This window comes from Ostrinia furnacalis, unplaced genomic scaffold (assembly GCF_004193835.3).
Source record: "Ostrinia furnacalis isolate ACB-3 unplaced genomic scaffold, ASM419383v2 OfSCF2838, whole genome shotgun sequence".
NCBI classification, from domain to species: domain Eukaryota; kingdom Metazoa; phylum Arthropoda; class Insecta; order Lepidoptera; family Crambidae; genus Ostrinia; species Ostrinia furnacalis.
In genome coordinates, this window is record NW_021133077.1 from 398,199 (window position 1) to 424,115 (window position 25,917).

The 25,917-nt window shown below is 38.1% G+C and overlaps 1 protein-coding gene across 1 annotated transcript in view; it reads right to left on the reverse strand.

The window, feature by feature from the left end:
- Window positions 1–25,917, reverse strand: part of LOC114356615 (cadherin-23) — a 70,262-nt gene that overhangs the window by 29,919 nt on the left and 14,426 nt on the right. The window contains exons 2-14 of the mRNA XM_028309870.1: window positions 15,466–15,823; window positions 13,893–14,044; window positions 13,588–13,806; window positions 12,871–13,084; window positions 11,420–11,598; window positions 10,865–11,062; window positions 10,185–10,378; window positions 9,549–9,749; window positions 9,019–9,296; window positions 6,176–6,333; window positions 2,089–2,244; window positions 1,481–1,660; window positions 20–154 (exon numbers count right to left, since the gene is read on the reverse strand). Coding sequence (XP_028165671.1) covers window positions 20–154; window positions 1,481–1,660; window positions 2,089–2,244; window positions 6,176–6,333; window positions 9,019–9,296; window positions 9,549–9,749; window positions 10,185–10,378; window positions 10,865–11,062; window positions 11,420–11,598; window positions 12,871–13,084; window positions 13,588–13,806; window positions 13,893–14,044; window positions 15,466–15,646 — 2,445 coding nt within the window. The 5' untranslated portion in view covers window positions 15,647–15,823. The remainder of the gene's footprint in view (window positions 1–19; window positions 155–1,480; window positions 1,661–2,088; window positions 2,245–6,175; window positions 6,334–9,018; window positions 9,297–9,548; window positions 9,750–10,184; window positions 10,379–10,864; window positions 11,063–11,419; window positions 11,599–12,870; window positions 13,085–13,587; window positions 13,807–13,892; window positions 14,045–15,465; window positions 15,824–25,917) is intronic.

Here is a 25,917-nt window from a genome sequence, read left to right on the forward strand (position 1 = left end):
GGTTCAATTACGTACTAACCTGCGTGTTTTCTCTGACGGTGATGGTGCCTGGTTCCTTCAAAACGGGTGGTTTGTTGTTGACGTCCACTATAGTGATGTTCACAAGCACTGCCGCGCTTAGTTGCTGGTCGCCTATACCACCGTCTAGCGCCACCTGGATACAATAGCTTTATAATAAATAGCTTTGGACATTTTACACTACGCTTTTAGTCCCAAACTAAGCAAAGCTTGTACTATGGGTACTAGACAACGGTTAGAAACATACTTAAATACTTTTTTTTGTCAATACATACATATTATACATACTAACACCCAGACCCATCACAAAAATTAAAAACCAATTTCAATTTCTGTCCGGCCGGGAATCGAACCCGGGACCTCTCGGTATAGTAGTCCGTTTCCGAACCACTACACCAAACGGCCGACATAAGATTTTGTTTTGTAATCATGTCTTAAAATTAAGATGTGTCTATCAGGAGGAGGGAAAGGCAGCTGCCCTCGCCTGGAAATGAGGGCTATTGTACCAGTTGGCGCCACTGTTGAGTAAGATCCTATTACCTTCGAAAGTCCGGCCGCCGAGCAGATAGAATATTGTCCAATGACCCCAAGCTACCCATCCTTATTGCTCACGCGTAATAATATGCTGTCGCGACTGTGCGACGGGCGGCCGCAGTGAGTGTGCGAGCGCGATAGCAATATAATTACACGCAAGCGATAAGGACGGGTAGCTTGGGGTCATTGGACGAAATTCTATCTGCTCGGCGGCCGGACTTTAGTAATGAGTAAACAACTTACCACAGTGAGCGTGTACCGGTGGCTCTTCGGGTTGGTCTTGTCCGGGTCGAGGTTGGACCCGTTGGCCACAGAGACCACGCCGGAGCGGCTGTCGATGACGAACTTGTCGCTGGCGCCTCTTTGGATGCGGTACACCACTCGGTTGTTCGGCGATGAGCCGTCGGAGTCGCGAGCACAGCTAAAGTCCGGTCGCCGAGCAGACAGAATTTCGTCCAATGACCCCAAGCTACCCATGACCCATCCTTATAACTGGCCGCAGTGAGTGTGCGAGCGTGGGTGTGGGGTCATTGGATGAAATTCCATGTGCTCGGCGACCGGACTTTAGTAATGAGTAAACAACTTACCACAGTGAGCGTGTACCGGTTGCTCTTCGGGCTAGTCTTGTCCGGGTCGAGGTTGGACCCGTCGGCCACAGAGACCACGCCGGAGCGGCTGTCGATGACGAACTTATCGCTGGCGCTTCTTTGGATGCGGTACACAACTCGGTTGTTCGGCGATGAGCCGTCGGAGTCGCGAGCACAGCTAAAGTCCGGTCGCCGAGCAGACAGAATTTCGTCCAATGACCCCAAGCTACCCATGACCTTCCTTATCACTGGCCGCAGTGAGTGTGCGAGCGTGGGTGTGGGGTCATTGGACGAAATTCTGTGCTCGGCGACCGGACTTTAGTAATTAGTAAACAACTTACCACAGTGAGCGTGTACCGGTTGCTCTTCGGGTTGGTCTTGTCCGGGTCGAGGTTGGACCCGTTGGCCACAGAGACCACGCCAGAGCGGCTGTCGATGACGAACTTGTCGCTGGCGCCTCTTTGGATGCGGTACACCACTCGGTTGTTCGGCGATGAGCCGTCGGAATCGCGGGCTTTTACCTGATTGAGGAATAATTTAGTTGCTATAAGTCTAGCGTTTAGTTATTTCCTGAGATATGGCAGAGGCACGGGAGGAAGTTTTTGAGACGTCAAACTTGAGCGAGACTTTAGTTATGCTTCAAAGTTTCTATGCTCTGTCAGCCATAATAATATGTCAAAAAGAGGGACTCTTTTACATTTCGTGGACATTTAAACAAGTTTTTGCGAATTAGCGCACTTATAAGACTAACTAAATATTTGCAAATCCAAAAGACCTGCATATTGTATCGTGTAAAATTAAAATATTTGTTAAAAATTACTATTTACTGATATTGGAGGTTAAATATTTTACACTACAGTTATAAAAACTAATCAGGAGTTTTATGTTCTTCCAAATTAATTTGTATCTTTAAATAAAAAGTAACTAACGATATTATGACGTCACTCACCTCTAACACACTAGTGCCACCTGGCATGTCCTCAGGGATAGATCTCTTGTAGATCATCTGCTGAAACAGCGGCGCGTGATCGTTGACGTCTTGCACGTATATTGTTACGGGCACGGTAGACGATAGTGGTGGTATACCGAAGTCGCGAGCTCTCACCTGGCAGGGGAATTACAACTTTAAATGTAGGGCTGCAGAGTATAAAATGGTTTGTATAAGAATTAGATAATCTGTTGAAACAGCGGCGCGTGATCGTTGACATCTTGGACGTATATTGTTACGGGCACGGTGGACGATAGTGGTGGTATACCGAAGTCGCGAGCTCTCACCTGGCAGGGGAATTACAACTTTAAATATAGTGGTGCAGAGCATATTATAATATTATGCATAAGAATTAGATCATTTGCTGAAACAGCGGCGCGTGATCGTTGACGTCTTGCACGTATATTGTTACGGGCACGGTGGACGATAGTGGTGGTATACCGAAGTCACGAGCTCTCACCTGGCAGGGGAATTACAACTTTAAATGTAGGGCTGCAGAGTATAAAATGGTTTGTATAAGAATTAGATAATCTGTTGAAACAGCGGCGCGTGATCGTTGACATCTTGGACGTATATTGTTACGGGCACGGTGGACGATAGTGGTGGTATACCGAAGTCGCGAGCTCTCACCTGGCAGGGGAATTACAACTTTAAATGTAGGGCTGCAGAGTATAAAATGGTTTGTATAAGAATTAGATAATCTGTTGAAACAGCGGCGCGTGATCGTTGACATCTTGGACGTATATTGTTACGGGCACGGTGGACGATAGTGGTGGTATACCGAAGTCGCGAGCTCTCACCTGGCAGGGGAATTACAACTTTAAATGTAGGGCTGCAGAGTATAAAATGGTTTGTATAAGAATTAGATAATCTGTTGAAACAGCGGCGCGTGATCGTTGACATCTTGGACGTATATTGTTACGGGCACGGTGGACGATAGTGGTGGTATACCGAAGTCGCGAGCTCTCACCTGGCAGGGGAATTACAACTTTAAATGTAGGGCTGCAGAGTATAAAATGGTTTGTATAAGAATTAGATAATCTGTTGAAACAGCGGCGCGTGATCGTTGACATCTTGGACGTATATTGTTACGGGCACGGTGGACGATAGTGGTGGTATACCGAAGTCGCGAGCTCTCACCTGGCAGGGGAATTACAACTTTAAATATAGTGGTGCAGAGCATATTATAATATTATGCATAAGAATTAGATCATTTGCTGAAACAGCGGCGCGTGATCGTTGACGTCTTGCACGTATATTGTTACGGGCACGGTAGACGATAGTGGTGGTATACCGAAGTCGCGAGCTCTCACCTGCCATGGGAATTACAACTTTAAATATAGAGGTGCAGAGCATATAATGGTATGGCTGAGAAAACGAGCAAAATGGGCCCATGATGTTCTATTGATTTTAATTCATCATGGAAGCAATGAATGATTGAGTTTTTGACGTAAAAATAGATGATATTTACATTGAAGACATTTATGTATTTGTCGCAGTCAGATTGTACGAGTATAATCCACCATATTATATTACGGCTAGCCGTTTTATAAAACATGGCCATTTTGAAATACGGCTGTTTATTATTTTTATAGAATGTATTTATTATGAAAGTATTTTATGTGTATTGATTAATTTTATTATTATTACCGTTAGATGTATGGGTCGAATATTGGTGTTGTCCCCCGGAATCTGTTCGAAGTCAAGCCCACCTCTGGGCGTGATGATGCCCAGGTTGGGGTCAATCGAGAAGTTGTTCTTGTACTCGCCGCCGACTATGGAATACTCGATGTGGCTGTTCTTTGTGCCTGGAACAATTGGATAATGAAACGGAGTGGGAATGGAACATCTTATTCATTGTGAAGGTTTAAGATTCCTTGCAGATAGTTTGGTCGGCTTCTTTGTATAAGAAATCGGCTGATACCAAATCGGTGTAATGTGCGCACTTTTATTTTCCACTAGCTTTTGCCCGCGGCTTCACCCGCATGAAATTTAGTTTGTCACAGATCGTTATAAATTATAGCCTATATGTTATTCTGGGTTATAAACAACAATACTGTAAAGTTTCATCAAAATCCGTTCAGTAGATTTTGCGTGAAAGAGTAACAATCATCCAGACATCCACACAAACTTTCGCATTTATAATATTAGTAGGATAAGCGATTAACAGTCCGACCAAACTTCCGGACATAAAACGTCTGTTGTGTGCGGGGTGTTTAAAATAGCCCGACAACAAATTGTGGCGCATTTATTTATGAATAGAACGGTAGTACCAACGGCGCCTACTCCCATAAAGCCGTTTGGTTCTAGCAGTGGAATAGTAACACCCCCACTCTTTTCATAGATGTTGTAAAGGGAAAATATGCGAACATCAGGCCGCACAGTGTTTTAAAATCACTTGGAAGCGGACATTTTTTGGTGAATAGATGACATGATTTAACAAGTAAATCTAAGTAAATTCCTAAAAGAAACCCGTGGTCTATCTTCAACAGCTTTCGAGAAAAAAAATTTTTAATTCGGCTTATTTTGTGTGTTTTGAAATACGTTTTTTTGTTTATCTGTTCTTTATTTGAAGTTGTAACACAATTGACTTAAGTGAGTAATAAAGCACACAATTTCCCTTTTTTTGAGCTATACATCATATTCTAAAGCTTTGTAGATCCGGAGAAATTATAAAAAAACTGATTTTTGGTGTTTAATTTTTTAAATTTAAGTTGTACGTTTTGAGCAATAACGAATTATTGCATGTTATAAAAGACCTTTTATTTTACTCACGAAAAAAAAATCACCGAATTTTGAGAACATACTTTTGAGAAATTTGCATTTGAAATTTCGTGTTAAGCAACGCCTTCCGAAAAACTCTTGGCAAAAACAAACTTTTGTCATTGCTAATACGCAATCTCATTTGTAGTGGAGAATCACAACTTTGATCTCCATTTGTCCATCCAGTGCGGACTGAAGTACGTAATAGAACAAATTAGTAACCCTAAACACTGCCTGCCTTGCACTAAATTGACCAGTACAATATCGCCAGACAATATTTTAATAGCAATGACGAAAGTTTGTGTTTGCCAAGAGCTTTTCAGAAGGCGTTGCATAACACGAAATTTCAAATGCAAATTTCTCAAAAGTATGTTCTCAAAATTCGGTGATTTTTTTTTCGTGAGTAAAATAAAAGGTCTTTTATAACATGCAATAATTCGTTATTGCTCAAAATGTACAACTTAAATTTAAAAAATTAAAAACCAAAAATCAGTTTTTTTATAATTTCTCCTCTTGCACGTATATTGTTACGGGCACGGTAGACGATAGTGGTGGTATACCGAAGTCGCGAGCTCTCACCTGGCAGGGGAATTACAACTTTAAATGTAGGGCTGCAGAGTATAAAATGGTTTGTATAAGAATTAGATAATCTGTTGAAACAGCGGCGCGTGATCGTTGACGTCTTGCACGTATATTGTTACGGGCACGGTGGACGATAGTGGTGGTATACCGAAGTCACGAGCTCTCACCTGGCAGGGGAATTACAACTTTAAATATAGGGGTTCAGAGCATATAATATTATGCATAAGAATTAGATCATTTGCTGAAACAGCGGCGCGTGATCGTTCACGTCTTGCACGTATATTGTTACGGGCACGGTAGACGATAGTGGTGGTATACCGAAGTCGCGAGCTCTCACCTGCCATGGGAATTACAACTTTAAATATAGAGGTGCAGAGCATATAAAAAAAAAGAAAATATAAAAATAAATGCAGAGCGTATGGCTGAGAAAACGAGCAAAATGGGCCCATGATGTTCTATTGATTTTAATTCATCATGGAAGCATGAATGATTGAGTTTTTGACGTAAAAATAGATGATATTTACATTGAAGACATTTATGTATTTGTCGCAGTCAGATTGTATGAGTATAATCCACCATATTATATTACGGCTAGCCGTTTTCAAAAACATGGCCATTTTGAAATACGGTTGTTTATTATTTTTATAGAATGTATTTATTATGAAAGTATTTTATGTGTATTGATCAATTTTATTATTGTTACCGTCAGATGTATAGGTCGAATATTGGTGTTGTCCCCCGGAATCTGCTCGAAATCTAGTCCACCTCTGGGCGTGATGATGCCCAGGTTAGGGTCAATCGAGAAGTTGTTCTTGTACTCGCCGCCGACTATGGAATACTCGATGTGGCTGTTCTTTGTGCCTGGAACAATCGGATGTATGTGAAACTGGAGTATCATCATTGTATAGGATAAAACTGAAAAATTTGCGAGAATATTCTATGAAGTCGTGTGGTTTCGTATTTGTTTGCAAGGAACATCGGAGTGTTGTCATTCACGTCTTCTATGCTGATTAGCAGTTGAGCGGTATTCCGTTGCCTTTACCCAATGAAACCTACATTACAAACTATTTTATGCCTTAAGTAACTTACCATTAAGGTCGATGTCCCTAGCTTTCAGTATCAATGGGTTCTCAAACTGGCGTTCATTCTGTAGCAGCCTAGCTTCGTATTTGTTTGCTAAGAACATTGGAGCGTTGTCGTTGACATCTTCTATGTTGATGATCAGTTGAGCGGTATTCCGTTGCCTTCACCCAATGAAACCTAGATTACAAACAATTTTATGCATTATGTCACTTACCATTGAGGTCGATATCTCTAGCTTCCAGTATCAATGGGTTCTCAAACTGGCGTTCATTCTCTAGCAGTCTGGCTTCGTATTTGTTTGCAAGAAACATTGGGGCATTGTCATTAACGTCTTCTATGTTGATGATCAGCTGTGCTGTATTACGGTTGCCTTTCCCGAGGTCGTCTCTCGCTTCGACAGTGAGGTAGTGTCGTGAGATCAATTCCCGGTCGAAGTTGTCTCCGCCAGCTTGTTTTACTGTTATCACGCCTGATATTGGGTTTAGGTTGAGCCTGGAAGTAAAGATGAGTGAAAGTCAGTTTCAGTGGCTTTTGATAAAGTTTCAAATAGTAAAGTCCGGTCGCCGAGCACGTAGAATTTCGTCCAATGACCCCAAGCTACCCATCCATATCACTCGCGCGTAATTATATTGCTGTCGCGAATGTGCGACGGGCGGCTGCAGTGAGTGTGCGAGCGCGACAGCAATACAGTGTGTCCGGGCTTGTAGTGATCAAACTTTAAGGGCGTAATCTATGGACAATTTTATCGATGAAAATACTTCAAATTTGGGGCCTGACCCATTTTTCGAAAAATTACATGGATTTAAGTTTTTAATTTTTAGTTTTCACCTCTTCCTTCAAAAACAAGTGATAGCGAGGGTAGCTTAACACCAATAAGCAAACATTTTATATCATGCGATAGCCAATAAAATTATCTATTAGCAGAAGTAGAAAACAGATACAAGTTTCATACATTTTAAGGGAGTAAGAATGGATTTAATTAGAAAAAAACATGACTTTTTTCACTTCTTTTTCAGTTATTTTCCAACACAAGAAAAACCAGGTCGTTAAGGTATGTTTTATTTGCATTGTATTATTAGTATTTGAGCTATTCTACAAAANCACAACTTTGATCTCCATTTGTCCATCCAGTGCGGACTGAAGTACGTAATAGAACAAATTAGTAACCCTAAACACTGCCTGCCTTGCACTAAATTGACCAGTACAATATCGCCAGACAATATTTTAATAGCAATGACGAAAGTTTGTGTTTGCCAAGAGCTTTTCAGAAGGCGTTGCATAACACGAAATTTCAAATGCAATTTTCTCACAAGTATGTTCTCAAAATTCGGTGATTTTTTTTTCGTGAGTAAAATAAAAGGTCTTTTATAACATGCAATAATTCGTTATTGCTCAAAATGTACAACTTAAATTTAAAAAATTAAAAACCAAAAATCAGTTTTTTTATAATTTCCCCGGATCTACAAAGCTTTAGAATGTGATGTATAGCTCAAAAAAAGGGAAATGGTGTGCTTTATTACTCACATAAGTCAATTGTGTTACAACTTCAACAAAAGAACAGATAAACCAAAAATCGTATTTTAACACACACAAAATAAGCCAAATTAAAAAAATTTTTTCTCGAAAGCTGTTGAAGATAGACCACGGGTTTCTTTTAAGAATTTACTTAGATTTACTTGTTAAATCATGTCATCTATTCACCAAAAAATGTCCGCTTCCAAGTGATTTTAAAAGACTGTGGGCCGTTACAATGCTTCCGTCCCCGTTTGATTATGGTTTTCCACCCTGTAAGCTAAGTTTTCTATTTTTAAAGCAACTTTATTCCTTATGTCACTTACCATTAAGGTCGATATCCCTTGCTTCAAAAATCAGTGGGTTTTCGAACTAGCATTCGTTCTCAAGCAGTATAGCTACGTATTTATTTGCTAAGAACATTGGAGAGTTTTCATTAACGTCTTCTATGCTGATGATCAGTTGCGCGGTGTTACGATTGCCTTTGTCTACTTAAACTAAGATTACAAACAATTTTATGCCTTATGTCACTTACCATTAAGGTCGATATCTCTAGCTTCCAGTATCAATGGGTTCTCAAACTGGCGTTCATTCTCCAGTAGTCTGGCCTCGTATTTGTTTGCTAAGAACATTGGGGCGTTGTCATTCACATCTTCAATGTTGATGATCAGTTGAGCGGTATTCCGTTGCCTTCACCCAATGAAACCTAGATTACAAGCAACTTTAAGCCGTATGTCACTTACCATTAAGATCGATGTCCCTAGCTTTAAGAATCAATGGGTTCTCAAACTGGCGTTCATTCTGTAGCAGCCTAGCTTCGTATTTGTTTGCTAAGAACATTGGAGCGTTGTCGTTGACATCTTCTATGTTGATGATCAGTTGAGCGGTATTCCGTTGCCTTCACCCAATGAAACCTAGATTACAAACAATTTTATGCCTTATGTCACTTACCATTGAGGTCGATATCTCTAGCTTCCAGTATCAATGGGTTCTCAAACTGGCGTTCATTCTCCAGCAGTCTGGCTTCGTATTTGTTTGCAAGAAACATTGGGGCATTGTCGTTAACGTCTTCTATATTGATGATCAGCTGTGCTGTATTACGGTTGCCTTTCCCGAGGTCGTCTCTTGCTTCCACGGTGAGGTAGTGTCGTGAGATCAATTCCCGGTCGAAGTTGTCACCTCCTGCTTGTTTTACTGTTATCACGCCTGATATTGGGTTTAGGTTGAGCCTGGAAGTAAAGATGAGTGGCTTTTAATAGTTTCAAATAGTAGAGTCCGGTCGCCGAGCACGTAGAATTTCGTCCAATGACCCCAAGCTACCCATCCTTAGCGCTTGCGCGTAATTATATTGCTGTCGCGAATGTGCGACGGGCGGCTGCAGTGAGTGTGTGAGCGCGACAGCAATATAATTACGCTGAGGAGATTGCTGTAATATTTTTGTCTATTACTATGGAAATCCTTGCATCACATCTTTTACTTACAAATTGGCTATACTTCCTCCAAGGCTGGTGTATCTAATGCCCCTGGTTCCATAATTATCGGAATCCTGGTCTAAAGCTTGCACCCAGGCTACTGTGGTCCCAACCTCGCAGTTTTCAGGGACGGACACCATGTACAGAGACTCCGTGAACTCGGGGAAATTGTCGTTCTCGTCCTTTATATGGACCATTATTGGCACTACACTGAAATTTTAAATGAACAGTTAATAGCGCAGTTGCATACTACTTCCTATAAGCAAAGTTGGTTTCTGTAACATAATTTTAAAACACTGTTCTTTAAATAAGATGTTTTGAGCCTGGTGTTACGCCCGTATTCACAAACACTACTATGAGTTCTCACGGTTCGCGTCGACGCACAGGATGACACATGAAACAATCACAGAGCTCTATTCAACGCTGTGTTTGATTTGCTGCTTCACTTAAGCAGGCATCGTTTGTGAATACGGGCGTAAATGCATGAAAACTGGATATGTTGGTGAATTTCGGGAATAAATCTGAATTTGGTTAAAAATTACAATTACTCATAGTTTTAGAAACATACAACTGATGCGAAATTCTGCTCAAAACATCACGTTATTTTAACGAGTTTTTTTGTGTAAAAAAAGAAGATTAAGGTACCTCATCTTTGGGTCTTTGGCAACAATTTCTTTGGCGACTAGACTGAAATTCATTACGGTGACCTTTTCATAGTCTAAAAATGACGGGTCGTTGACTCTGATCAGAAACGACGCCTCATTGATCCCCTTGAATGGCGTGACGTCGAAAACACCATTGTCTCCGACCAGGTACAGTTCGAATGTACCATTTTTCCCCTGAAATAAAGTGAAATGTAGGTTACTAAAATTGCATGTTGGATTCCAATTAGAATTTGTTTTGGGTTTAATTTGCATCTTCAGTTATTGTATAAATAGTTTTTTACAAAAGAATTTCTTCAGATAAATGAAATGTGCATCACATTTTTTTCCAGTAGTATAGACAGCTAATTTATAGGAGTAGAAATAAAAGTGCTAACTGCATTAATTTAAGGTCCAATTATATCTCTATTTATACAAGTTGCAGATTACGCCTAACAAGTGTAATTTTATTAGAGTTAATAAACGTTCAAGTTATAACACATTTTGTGTTGTTGTGAAGTTCATACAAAACTTTTGTGTAGACTCAAAAAACGCGTCGTAAATTGTCCTCAGTCAAGTTATAACACATTTTGTGTTGTTGTGAAGTTCATACAAAACTTTTGTGTAGACTCAAAAAACGCGTCGTAAATTGTCCTCAGCCTTATACCTACTGTATGGACATACCTGATCATAGTCAAACACTTCAGGCAAAGCATCCTGAAGAAAAGTTATCGGGGTATTCTGCTGGGCATTCTCCAGGACTTCACCGACATACTTCTCACTCCTAAACCTTGGAGTTTCATCGTTAACATCAGTCACAATGACCGTCACTTCGGTCGTAGCACTGGGCATAGGAGAGACGGCGTGGGATTCCTCTGTGGCCTGTGTGAATAAGACACATAAATACACAAAATAAATAATGAAGATCTTTTTACATGTAGGTATGTCCTTAATTAAATAATGTCTTTAATTTGTTATGAAAAAAAAAACATTATTTATTAGAGAACATAGGTAGGGACAGGGAAAAAATTAAAAAACTTGTATCCTATTAGTTTGGTACTTATCATTTTTCAAATACATAAAATCAGAGGTGGAATTGTGTAAACAAAGCAATTGTAACATACGATTATTCTGTCAAACGCTTTGTTTATCTGACTTTATTATACGTTATGAACTGTCAAATGATTACGATTGCTTTACACAATTCCATCTCAGGTATAAAAAGTGTTAGTAACAAACCAATATCTCCAATATGTAGGCTCCATTGCTGTTATTGGGATCTTCCCGATCCAGTTGGTTGATAGTGTATACGATTCCCGAGCTGCTGTCAATGTCAAAGTGCTCTTCACCGCCGGAGATGATGCTGTACGATATCCGGTTGTTGATGCCTCGGTCTCCATCGATGGCTCGGACTTGAAATAGAAAAATACAATAATGGTTTAGATTAAATAAATAATAAATAATAAAAGAAATTAAATTCTTCAATAGTTATAGTTTGGAGAGAAAACTTTTTAAGAAGAATCCACCTAAATGTTGTATGTCTCCTAAATGGTTCAGTGGTAAGAAACCTCTGAATATAATATTATCACAGAGAAAACATGTCCTATAATTTCCAGATAATAGTTCTTTTTTCTAAATTTGCTCTCAGTTTGTTTACATTTATTATAAGCATTTTTATTGAGTTTTTTAATAAATTGTGTTTTTCAACAGATTAGGTAGATACATGCTTTGGAGTATACTTTTAGAAGATTCCAAGTTCTCATATTTTCAAGATTCTCAGTAAAAAACTCAGTAAAACTCATTTATTTCTGTAAGTAGGCTTTAAAAAAGCACTTTTACACGTCCCAGTATTAACCCTACCACTGCTTCAGGACAATAAATGGGCCAGTGCTGAGAAGAAGCAGCGCAAGAAACTCAGACACTATTGTCAGCCTCTTTTTCAAAGGTTTACAGGTTTTCAAAATACATAGTTATAATAATATTTATGCGAGCTAGGCAGTTACGCATCCCAATCATTTTTATTTTTTAAATAATCATCGACTTTATAGTAGCCCTTTTTCATTAAGGTACTTTTAATATGTGCTTTGAATTTATGAATGGGTAGTTCTACAACAGTTTGTGGTAATTTATTAAGTAATTTAATACATTTCCCCATAAATGAATTCCCAATCTTATGCAGTCTGAAATTTGGAACGGCAAGTTTATTTTTGTGTCAGAAGCTCAAAGTTGCACAGCGTGCTATGGAGAGGGCTATGCTTGGTGTTTCTTTGCGAGATCGAATCAGAAATGAGGAGATCCGTAAATGAACCAAAGTCGCTGACATAGCCCGACGTATTAGCAAGCTGAAGTGGCAATGGGCAGGGCACATAGTACGCAGAACTGACGGCCGATGGGGCAGAAAGGTTCTGGAATGGAGGCCGCGTACCGGAAAACGCAGCGTGGGACGTCCACCTACAAGGAGGACCGACGACATCGTAAAGGTAGCAGGGAAGCGCTGGACGCAGGCCGCTACCAATCGATCAACATGGAAAGCATTGGGGGAGGCCTATGTTCAGCAGTGGACGTCCTGTGGCTGAAATGATGATGATGATGATGATGTATTAAAGTTATGCAAATCGCTCTTTTTCGTGAATTGCTCTATATTTTTGCGTTTCAGTCACAATTCAGTCACAAACAACAGTATTCAGTACCAAAANCAACGTCTTGGACCTTCACCAAGATCGCTGCCGTCCCAGTGTTGACTCTGCCTTGGTTCGCGCGGTCTACCGCGAGCACCCTCAGTTGGTACAGCGATTTCTTCTCGTAATCCAAGCTATTCGTTACTCGGATCACACCCTTCCCGTTCACAGTTTGTACAGAAAAGTTGTCGATATCACCGTCTAGCTCTTGCAGGTGATAAAGCACCTAAAAATTTAAAATAATGGGATTTAATTATTTATTGCATACTAAGATTGCATAGTGAAAAATTATTCGAAATTCCAAAATATTATGACTTTTTACTTTTTTAAAAAACAAACATTGACATTTTACTTCTTAAATGTCAAGATTTATCGTAGCTTTAGGAATTACAATTTTAGCCTCTACAGACGAAGTCATGGACTTATTTTTAGTCACCACAATCATGGTAGAAGTTCTGCTTCGTAGTCCAATAATGTGTCGAATAATTAGTTACCTAAATAAGGGCTGATTTTTCAATCGTCAGATAACTTTTAACCGAAGAATAAGTTTGACACATTGATAGTTTCAGTAGGGGAAATATGTCAAAATGACAAGTTTATTCTTCAGTTAAAAGTTATCTGACGATTGAAAAATCAGCCCTAAAATTAGCTTTTTGCTCCTATTTAATCCAGCTGGGCCGGGTCGTTAATTCTTAATAAACATGAAAAAAGATTGTATCTCAAACATACTTGACCATATGCACCTTCGTCAAGGTCTGTTGCTTCTACCGTGGCAATTACGCTGGGCGGTGCATTTTCTTTCACGGTGATTGCCGACGGGTACGGTTTGAATATGGGCTCGTTGTCATTCACGTCTTCAACTAACAGCAAAAAGCTCTGCGTGACGAAGTTCCCTTCCCCCAAATGCCCATCAGTTAAAGTTAGGACGAAAGAGTATTCATCACGGACCTAGAAGTGATAAAATTATTATTTCATTCAAAGATGCAGAAAAGTACGAGTTAATTCAAGTAAAGATAATTAAATAAAAAGGTTACCTCTCTATCTAATTCCTTAACTAAATAAATATTAGCTTCGTTGGATGAAATGGCTTCTAATCTTAAAATATCACTACCAAGTTGGTCTCTAATCCCAAATTTTAATGTGTCTCCATCAGGATCAACGCCTCTCAGTCGATATATTAGACTGCCTGCAACAAAAATACAATGAAAAATCCTAATCCTAAGTAATCTACATACTTAATTCTAGTTTCTTAAGGCTTCATGAAGTACCTATACATGCATACATGGGTAAATGGTAAAGCAATTATTTGCTAGATTTATTTAATTAAAAGCTAAGCTGATTATACATTTGGAATGAGATTACTATAAATTAATGTTGTCTATCCAGTATTTAAAAATACCCTCCTTACGTTGCACGAAACGATGAGTAAGGTAATTTAAGTTACATGTTACATGATATTGCCTAAGCGATTATACTGTGGGGAGTTGGGGACTAGTGTTTGTAAGGTTTCCCCTTTGTTGGACGTCTGTTGTCTTGGTTACCCTATCCCCTCGACCGGTAATTTCCGCCTGTCTGTTATTGTACCCTACAAAACTTTTTCCTGATGACTAACAGCTCTGACTACCAGTTAAGTAAGTAGTTAATGCTCGATGAAAGGTGATTGGAAGTTCCAATTTGGAACTGATAAAATTAAGAATTTAAAACACGAAAATATGTATTACGTAGTAGGTAGGATGCAAGTTGTTCATAAGAATGGTAACGATCAGCGATTGTTTAAAAAATCGATAGATCAACTTTGATAATAGTTATTATGTAGGACCACAGAATAAGTAATAGTACAGGTACAGAAGGATTACTCCGCAAGACGATTTAAATAAATGCGAGTCTTGCTACGACGCGATACTGTGGAATTCAGCTCGCACAGCACTACGTACCTATAATTTTATTCACCTACAAGTTTTGTCTCTTTCTATCGCGTGCCTCTGAACTCTTCTTACGCTGTTAGGGTTGCTGTCTAGTGAAAAAATAATTAATCTACTTATTTGTAATGAGGTACGTATGTAGGTAAGTATCATCATCATCAACAGCCGTTTACAGTCCACTGCTGGACTATGAGCCTCCTCTACTATAGTGGAGGGTTTTGCCATAATCTCCACGCTTGGCAGGCGGGTTGGAGATCGCAGTTTAAAAGATTGATGTTTTTCAGAGAGCGCTGCTGCCCATTCTCTGTTTGATGTGTAGTCCCTAAGTCGCCTCTTACGACACCCGCGGGAAGAGTAGGGGTTGGTGACAAATGTATTCTACTCTGCCGTCACCACACGGCATAATACGGCATATTTTAAATAATACTTCGATCATAAAATTATAATCATACTACAACGCACGCCAGCGTCCTGACGGGCGCGCGCGTGACACTCGACTGATATAATACCCGCCGGCGGGGCGCTTCGCTGTAGGTAATTATCGGATGTACCGCGCGGAGTGAGCCAGGCCTGGTAGGACTTACAGAGAGCTTATTATAAATAATATTTTTGAAACGGCGAGAGAGAGAGAGAGATGAGCTCTCTATAAAAGTAGAGCTACTGCAGCTAAAGTTGTGGTACTTACCTACAGGAGTGTCTGGTCCTTCTTTCAGCCTCAAAACGATCTCTGACTGGCCATCTATCAGAAACCGCGGCGGCCTGTTGGCTGTAACCGCGTGCGCAATTAGCAGCAACCATATCAACCCGGCCCATACTGGTTTTAACCGGACCCTGGCCGGTGTGCTGGCCTGCGCAACTTCGCGCATATTGGATCACCTGGTGCATCTAGCCGTGTTTTCTTGTACAATGGGCATTTTCCTGACGTTTTCTTCGCACGGTTTCACCGTGGGAAGATGCGGCGCGTGCGCTACTGGTGAAAGTGTTGTCACCTCACGCTGCTGACTTCTTGATTCCGTTTTACGTGCCGATAAGTTCACGCGCACCTGTAAAGAGACAGGTGTCAGTTTGCTCTTGTTTCGTTTGGTTTGAAAGGCGTTAGGTCGTTGTTAATCTCTACCGCAGTTTGGAATGAACGGTCGCAACCGCAAGGCTATTTTGTAGATTGGCGATACTAGTATAAACAATAATAGAAAAGATTTGAAGCCTATTATATAGTTTTAAGGCGCTTAACTGTAATTTTATCTGCCTACATAGTTTATGTTTGTGTGACAATGGTTTTTTTGTATGCTTTTCAGTTTAAGGGCCTTCGATTCACCCTTTGTTATTACCTATCCCCGTTTTATTGAAATGAAAGTATATCTCCAGGTTGCATAATTATTTACATTTTGGTTTGAAACAGTAAGTTAACTACTTACCTAATTGTTCGTTGCTGAGTTAGACATCGTCAACAAAAGTGCATGCCTTGTTAACAGCTCATTAGACAATTAATATGTTCGTGCATGTTTTAACAAGCTAAAAGTTTGTCTTGTTTAGCTTAAAAACTAGGTAACCTATGTTAGTAAGTATTATGTAAGTACGTATGTAGGTAGGACAAATTGATGACACATCAGGTTAAGGGTGAATTTCAACAAGTGCATATTTTTGCCTAATTTTGGTGGAAATTCTTATTTGTGTATTTTTATTCTTTAATTATAGATCAAATTTATTGGAAACTTATACTGTTTCTAAAATGATTAAGACATTAAATTTTGTCCAGTAGTTTTTTAGATTTTCCTTACACCAAAATTAAGAGAACACCAAAATTTATATTAAAGCACCAAAATTAGAAAATATGCTGTCAGTCGGTCATATCTTAGTGCCAAGCTCAAGAAATGGTTTTAAATTTACCAGCACCGACTCCAAAAATATTAATCATGGTATATTGTCCTAATAAATAAATAACGACGTACTTATTTTCTACTTTTAAGTGATTGTTGGCGTCGGTTTTAATTTTTTTGTTAAAATTATTTTTTTTCATGCTTTTTAGTTGATTAGTCCTTGTTATTGTCACTGAAGAGGGACAGTACCTATGTTTAATGTGATTAAGACTATAATTTTCCATTTTGTAATGGAAAATTATAGTCTTAATCACAATCCAAGTGTAAATAATCTTCCTAGCAAAATACAGGCTCCCTACTTTAAATATCGGCAACTAAAAAGTATCAATGTATCATGTGTCAATGTATGTATCAACAAATGAGTATTGAGTATCATCTAACTCCTAACTTATGTTGTTTGACCTTTCATCATCAGCTCATCTTAAATACCTGAAATAATACAACTGTATGTACATACCTACCTAAAATATTTAAAGAATTATCCTCCAACTCCTAAGCGTTAAGGAGTTTTACCTTCCATCATCACCTCATCAACATTAGATGATGACTACTTGAATAACTTTAGAAAACGTATTGCATTCCTACAAAATTTGAGGTTTACTCTCGATTTCCCTAGGATCCCATCATCAGATCCTGACTTGGTGACAATGGGACCACCACATAAGTGTACCCTATAGAACAAAAAAAGAATTTTGAAAATCGGTTCACAATTGACGGAGTTAAGTCGGTTAAAAATGCTTTGGTGCACCACCAAAAACACCAAAATTGACTCACCAAAATTAGATTCTCGTTGAAAAAGCTAAATTATATGAAATCTGTTTTAAATATAACAATAACATTTTAACACATGGTATGAAAACAGTTCCTTTACATTATACGAGGAATTCAACTAAAAAGAATAGCTTAGAAATCTTATACAAAAAGACACCAAAATTACGGAATTGTTGTCCGTTTAAAAAAAAACAACACATTTACGTTTTTGGCGGGAAGACGCAGAGGTCTTGCACCCGTCTGCCGTCACTGCTCGCGGGGGCGGTACTAAACCTAACGAATGATGGGAGTGTTTAAATCCTGTTTGATCTTTAAAGAAACTGACGAGCTATTTCATTATTGACACCAAAATCATAAATTTTTCGCGGACAAAACTTAAGGACGTGACTTAATCACAGTTATTTGGGAAACTTGCTTAATTTGGTAATCTTAGATAATAGATAGATTGTATAATCCAAAAATATACTTTTTCCCTAAGTTCTGTTTTGATCTTCAGCTAAAAAAATACATAATTGTAAGAAATTAAGGATGTGGACACTGCACCAAAATTAGAAACGCTTAGTTCAATTATTTTTTGTCGAATTTGTAAAAGAAATATCTCATTAATAATGTTGTCCTCAAAATGAAACCTCTGTATATTTTCGTGTAAAAAAAAATCAAAGTTCTATGTCATAAAAAACATATGATTTTCAGCTACGCCGCTCAAAAAATGTGTTTGGGAAATTGACCCTTAAACTCTGCAGCTTTATTATTAAGTAGTTGTGATGACAGATGATGATAATGATGTCTGCACTAGACTCAATAGAAAATCAATTAACTAACTCTTTTCTTCGCACGACTTTCAAGGTATTAAAAGAAAGCTAACAAACCAATGTTTACAAGAGTTCGCCCTTAATTCGCGGTTTTGTAGGTTATCTTCAAATAACTAGCGCGTGTCAAGTCGAGCATTTGCTAACTGCCCGTGGAAACAATGTCTTCAATCTCCCTTTGATGACTGAGCTTACCTATTTACTCGGCTAATCGAAATTTTCATTTACATTCATGTTTTACAAATTGCCGTTTTGATATTGTTTTGTCTCTTTGTCATTCGTCACGCAAGCGTTAGGGTGCGTACCTATCCACTGATTTCTGTGAAATAAGCCCTGTTCTTTCAAAGATAAAAATATCAGCAGAGTTAACAATTTTATAAAAACCCCGCTAATGGCCTTTATTATGAGCCTAGTACTCGAAGAATATGACAATAAAGATAGAGACGATGCCAAAACATTTGTTCAGATGGAAACACTGTCAGACTTTTATTTCCTAGACCATGGATGTAGAGTATCAGTAGAGTCTACCGATATGATTTAGCATTAAGTAAGACGACGACATCATAAAGGAAGCAGGAAAGCGCTGAACGCAGGCCGCTACCAACAGGTTAAGTAAGATACTCGATCAGGTGTTCAATCCTTGTCAGAAATGCTTTAAGTCCTTGTCAGTACCCTTATTACGATTATTATCTAGGTATGTAGAGCCGCTGCGTATACTCGCACTATTATTACTGGAAATGCAGCCTTATAGGCTTGTGGCCTTAATGGGCCTTAGAGAGTACGTGTCTTCTCACGCTTATGGCGTTCCTTTTATCTAATGTTTGATCTAGACTCTACTTACCTAATGATTTAATCCAGATTAACAATGTGACGCAAACATACGGATCTAACTCTTTTTTCATACAATTATGCAATGGCATCAGGTCTGAAATGGTTTATTGAATAATCTTTCATAACTATAACAAATCGTCTCAGATATTAAATAATATTTGTGTAAAAAACATGTCTTGTGAACCATGAATTTCGTAACTTCACACCGACTCGATGAGCGAATCGTAAGCAAAAAGATAAAAACAAGTGAGAATAACAACCCACTATGTCTTCAGTGGTACTGCAGCTTCATTGAGCCGAACAAATTGGATCTATTGTTATTTCATTGGATTAACAGTCTCTACATTACCTAATATAGGTACTTAAAGATTCAACGCTATTTAGGTACCTACTTTTGTTTCTTTTTCATTTTGTCCTTTACTTATTTCATTTGAACAATGAGAATAATAACAATTAACAACTCAATTCTGGCTGACATTACAAAACTTAAATGAGTAAAGTATTGACCCTGGACAATGTACCAAAAATGCGAGCTCTCTGTAACAACTAAATGTACCTACCAACAGCAGATGATTGTGCTCCACTCAGACATTTCATGCAATAATGGATAATAATGGACAATTAAATAACAAATGACTGCAAATTTCTTACATTAATTATTTTTAATGATGCCAAAATTTATATAGCAGAATTACATCAAAGTTTAGTAACACCATGAAATAGTGAGTCAATAGAGGTTCATTCACACGGAGCACGCTCCAAAAGTGAACAATTGTCATTACGTAAAACAATTAAATATGACCTCGCGCCCTGTGCCGGATGCGCAACATGCATCAAAAAGTCTGTTAGCACGAATTTTGGCGGGAAACTGAGGGTCCTGTGGATTCAGGGTTTCCAAAAGGTTGTCATCGCAGCACAAATACGATTTATTTAGTGATAGGAACCAATCGGACTACTTTTGAGCATGTCTGCAGTGTTCTGATTAGAAGATCTTTCTTCATTCGATACCGCACGATTTTCAGGTGACTTTTCCCTTAGGTTAAGTGGTTCCTTGATTAGGCACGCGTTTTCCGCGAGAAAATTAGGATATGGAAGTCAAATTAAAAGAAAATGTAAAACAGTCATTCCACTTTTTGAAATACCTACCAAAACTATTTAATATGAATACTGTTAAGGCATTTTTTGCTCGCATTACAATCCAAGTTAACAGTTATTACAATTAAAACCCCTTACTTTCTTTCGGACCGGTGATTTCATGGCCGACAGCCCTGCGGACCGGTGCGCGGGCGCACGCCATAAACAAAAGGAGCAGCCAGCGAAACGGTGACGAAGGCCAATGGCTATTGTGCCCATATTCCTATCGGCGATTGACCTTACTTTTGGTCCTCATCATATTCCTATTAATGAAATCTAAACATTTCCTGCCAATTCCATGCGAATCGAACGATTAGAGAACAATGCCATTACGATTTGAATTAATTACTTAGTGTAACGCACACCATTCTCGTTTTTCAATAGCTGCAATAACCAACGGGATTGTCTACATTTGTTTAGTGATTCATCCATATCAGTACATCAATGTAGAGGACCGTGCAAACCTGTTTATGTAGGTACACTATAAATAACTTATTCACCAGTAAAAGCAGCAACAAATAAATCAAATGAGAGTCATTTGCATATTGATTTACCTATGAATATCAAGTCGAAAGAAATGACAAAAGCATTTTTCCCGGAAGCCGAAGGTTTGTACGGTTTTCTAAACACGTAGGCAGATAATTTCCAATTGCGTCGAGCTTGTAGTACCTATTCCCCAGATTTCACCTTTCGATCAGATTGATTAACAGATACGTGGCCAGCATTAAGGCTGAAGGAAGTCCTAACTTGTCATCGAAGGTAATTACTCTAAGTGGTATAGCTTTCCGAACCATAGTTTCCTATGTCACTAACCGCGAAAGTGCCGACTAACAACATAATAACACAGATCTATTTGCGATCGGAAAGAGCAAGGCTGGAAAACAACGTGAGAAGTAGGAGTTCATTCATGGGGTCACGTTTGGTGCGAATATGCCTTGTTTGCTACTTACACATGTAAAGGAAAATGGCTCTACAATTATTAAAATATCATCGAGAAAAAGGGACAGAATTGATTTGATATTTGTTTTGGGAAAATTAGAGGGATGCTAACTTTGACTAGAAATTAAGAGCCATTTCACAAAAATATTCCGCGCGAATTTAGGTAAAAGCTGTCAATGCAACGTCAAAAGAGTAAAAAGAACGCTGAATTGGACAAAAAATCTTGAGCCGTGACCGTATTAAGACTTGATTTAAGTTATTAATTTTAAGGTAGAATGAGGTATTCAAACTTGATAAATTAATTTAAATTTTTAATAGAGTTTCTTAAGTCTTTTATATTTCGATTCATAATGAAACACGAATAGGTATAATATGTAAAATATATATTAAGTACAAAATAAAGACAGTCACATAGTGAAAAAAAAATCTGACCCTTACAGCTCCATCATCGGACCCTGGATACGAATAATAAAACACGAATAGGTATAATATGNAAGGTATTAAAAGAAAGTTAACAAACCAATGTTTACAAGAGTTCGCCCTTAATTCGCGGTTTTGTAGGTTATCTTCAAATAACTAGCGCGTGTCAAGTCGAGCATTTGCTAACTGCCCGTGGAAACATTGTCTTCAATCTCCCTTTGATGACTGAGCTTACCTAAGTACTTATTTAATGGGCTAATCGAAATTTTCATTTACATTCATGTTTTACAAATTGCCGTTTTGATATTGTTTTGTCTTTTTGTCGTTTGTCACGCAAGTGTTAAGGTGCGTATTCACTGATTTCTGTGAAATAAGCCCTGTTTTTTCAAGGATATAAACATCAGCAGAGTTAACAATTTTATAACCCCCGCTAATGGCATTTATTATGAGCCAGATGGAAACACTGTCAGACTTTTATTTCCTAGACCATGGATGTAGAGTATCAGTAAAGTCTACCGATATGATTTAGCATAAAGTAAGACGACGACATCATAAAGGTAGCAGGAAAGCGCTGGACGCAGGCCGCTACCAACCGGGTAACATGGGAAGCATTGGGGGAGGCCTATGTTCAGCAGTGGACGTCCTATTATGGCTGAGATGATAATGATGATGATGATGGTGGTTAAGTAAGATACTCGATCAGCAGGCCTAAGATGCGCGCCATGATAAGCGGTTATCACGCCATTTGATCGATTTTTCCCATACATTTTGACATCGATAAAAGTTATCACGGCGCGTATCTTAGGCCTACTGGTGTTCAATCCTTGTCAAACCCATATTGTGATTATCTATGTAGAGACGTTGCGTATACTCGCACCATTATTGCTGGAACTGCAGCCTTATAGGCTTGTGGCCTTAATGGACCTTAGAGAGTACGTGTCTTCTCACGCTTATGGCGTTCCTTTTATCTAATGTTTGATCTAGACTCTACTTACCTAATGATTTAATCCAGATTAACAATGTGACGCAAGCATACGGATCTAACTCTTGTGCAATGCAATGGCATCAGGTCTGAAATGGTTTATTGAATAATCTTTCATAACTATAACAAATCGCCTCAGATATTAAATAATATTTGTGTAAAAACATGTCTTGTGAACCATGAATTTCGTAACTTCACACCGACTCGATGAGCGAATCGTAAGCAAAAAAATGAAAACAAGTGAGATAACAAGTAACAACCCACTACGTCTGCTGTTGGTACATTTGGTTGTTACAGAGAGCTTGCATTTTTGGTAGATTGTCCAGGGTCAATACTTTACTAAATCATTTAAGTTTTGTTAGAACAAATTGGATCTATTGTTATTTTTTTTTTATTTTATTTTTTTATGTGATAGGAGGCAAACGAGCAGACGGATCACCTGATGGTAAGTGATTACCGTCGCCCATAGACACCCGCAGACCCAGGGGCGTTACAGGTTTCATTGGATTACAGTCTCTACATAATATACTTAAAGATTCAGCGCTATTTAGGTACCTACTTTTGTTTCTTTTTCATTTTTTGTCCATTACTTATTTCATTTGAACAATGAGAATAATAACAATTAACAACTCAATTTTGGCTAACATAACCAAAGTTGAATGATTTAGTAAGTATTGTCCCTGGACAATCTACCAAAAATGCAAGCTCTCTGTAACAACCAAATGTACCAACAGCAGATGATGGTGCTCCACTCAGACATTTCATGCAATAATGGATAATTAAATAACAAAGGACTGCAAAGAAGAACGGTCATCTGTGACCCAGGCCCGACAGAAACGAGACATACCTCAGTTTTTTTGTCATGTCTTAATTAGTTAAATTATATATTTTTTATATTCGAAATCTATGATTGTAATTTATACTGATATTCACATCAATATTTTGACAAAGTGGTTACTAATATTTAAACAATAACTGTAGAAATCAATTCTACAATGAATATTCTTTATTTTGGGATACTTTTATTGCAGTTATTGCTGTGTTTTTAAACCAAAAACCACGATCAAAATGTGACGTTAATCTTCAAATTTGCCAAATTATTTTTAGATTTTACTCAATAATGGTAATGAAATTCAAGAATCTATTTCATTAATGGACTACAAGAATATATGTCCGATGATTACTATATATTTTTAAGCTTATTATATGAGCATAAATAATAGATACAGGACTTTGAAAATGAGTCTGCGGCAATTTTTCCGTAAAATGGTTGTGGGAGATGGGGCACTGTGAATTAAGCAAAAGAGTTTTAGTAAATCCGTTTCATTAATGGTCAACACCAAGGATTGACCTGTCTTTCGCAGTTATTAAATAATCTCTGGGTGTTGCTTAAGATAGTAATTCATGCTTCCAAAATCTTAGAAATTCGCACGAAAATGTAAAATGGCTCTTAATAACAAGCAAGAAAAAATATACATCTCGAGTAGCGCTCTAGTTTGTATTTTCAAGTTTCACAAATTGGTATTATACCGAAAAGGTTGTTTCGCTAATAATTTGCAAAATGATAACATAAATAAAATCGTGTACCTACTGATCTTTGATCGAGCACGAACTGGAAACCACTGAGGATGTCAATTTAGTTCCACACTGCGTTAGCTTCCAAGTGATTTTAAAAGACTGCTACAGTAAAATCAAGGAAAAAATTTCTCTTACAATTTCGGCGTTGTAAAGGCACTTTAGTGACACACTCGTCAAATATAGATACCATATTTGAGTGCTAGAGCGTGACCACCAGCGATTTCGGAAAGGAGACCAGATCGTCTGCCGAAACGAGAAAGCGTCCACCCTCCGTTTCACATGAGAATATTATTTAAATTCACACTTTATTTGCAAATAATAGGCTTGTGCGAATACGTGCCTTTTACTGCACTGGACTTTACAAGTTTCTCGATGATTTCTACTATGTAAATGCCGGGTGTTAGGTAATGCGGAGGTGATCTAAGATTCTTAAGCGCTGCAGTGCTGCAGGTGATTCTTCTATTCGTTATTCACGCTACGCTATCCTTTTGTAATAAATGCATGTCTTAACTGAGCAACGTCATGGTTTGGTGATATCAGACATGATAAGATTTATGCTTATTACAGTTTAGATATTATTAATCAAATAAAGCTTAGTTGCATATCGCGAGGAGTTTACTTACAGAAAAAAAATCTTTAGTTTTTACAGTAAAAATGTTTTTTGTATCTTAATATCCCTAATTAACCTTGGTTTTAGTAAAAAATGAGATTGTAATATTTGAAGGACATTATCTTGTAACATCCTAATATTAATTTACTTCTAGATCTATATCTTTCGAGGGTAAGTAAGTAAGCTAAAGCTCGCCTACAAAACAAGCTTATCCGCTTAGATAACATAGACAAATCAGTCTATTCCGCTAATTCTTTAATCAGCCAGGTAATTTGATCTACGTAATACAATTTAATACTGTCCTCATAGTCACATACGTTAATCTTTGACCTGAGGGTAGTTCTTTACCTACATCTATCCATGCTACAGTAGGTGTTGTCGGCTTAGCATTAAAGGCTATAATACCCTGTGTTCCACTTGACATACGTTGCTAGGTCTTGTCCCTTGACTCTTTATTTGGTTCTGGTGTAATAGGCTTACTGCGACACTGGTAGAGCTTCAGTTTTTTAGGTTAATCCTATAAATTATGTATTATCAGGCCTCCGTCACTCGCCTATGCCGGCCGAGATAATTACCTACAGCGCGCGACAACTTCAAGTTGCAAATCAGTCCGGGCCGCCACGCGCCTGTTTGCTTACGCGTATTTCTATACACGCTCGGTCGATCATCGTCGCAATTAAGGTTTATTGTTCCAACAGCACTGTTATTCTTCTTTAATGAAAAATTGAAATATTTAGGAATAATAATTAACTGTAGTGATTTAAATAATAAAAAAAAACTACACTTTTTAAATAAATAATTATTTTGAAATACTTATGACAAAAAACTATAGCAAAAAAATTATTTTAGCTAATAAAAACATTAACTNATGTCTTAATTAGTTAAATTATATATTTTTTATATTCGAAATCTATGTATAACACCAAAATATTACCCTTTGTTTTTGTTTAGGCGTTATACAAAAACTAATACAAAATGCCTATTTATCACCAAAATTGGTAAATGTATGTACCTAAATGTCTATTACAGCTGCTATGGAATGTATCTAGGTGACCTGGAGATACAGCCATAATCCGGCTGTATCTCAGGGTGGAAAAAATAATAAGTTACAAAATCCAAAAATTCAATGTTACCAGCTTCCATAATCAGTACCCTATTATTGGTACCATTTGAAAGAGCTCGTGAA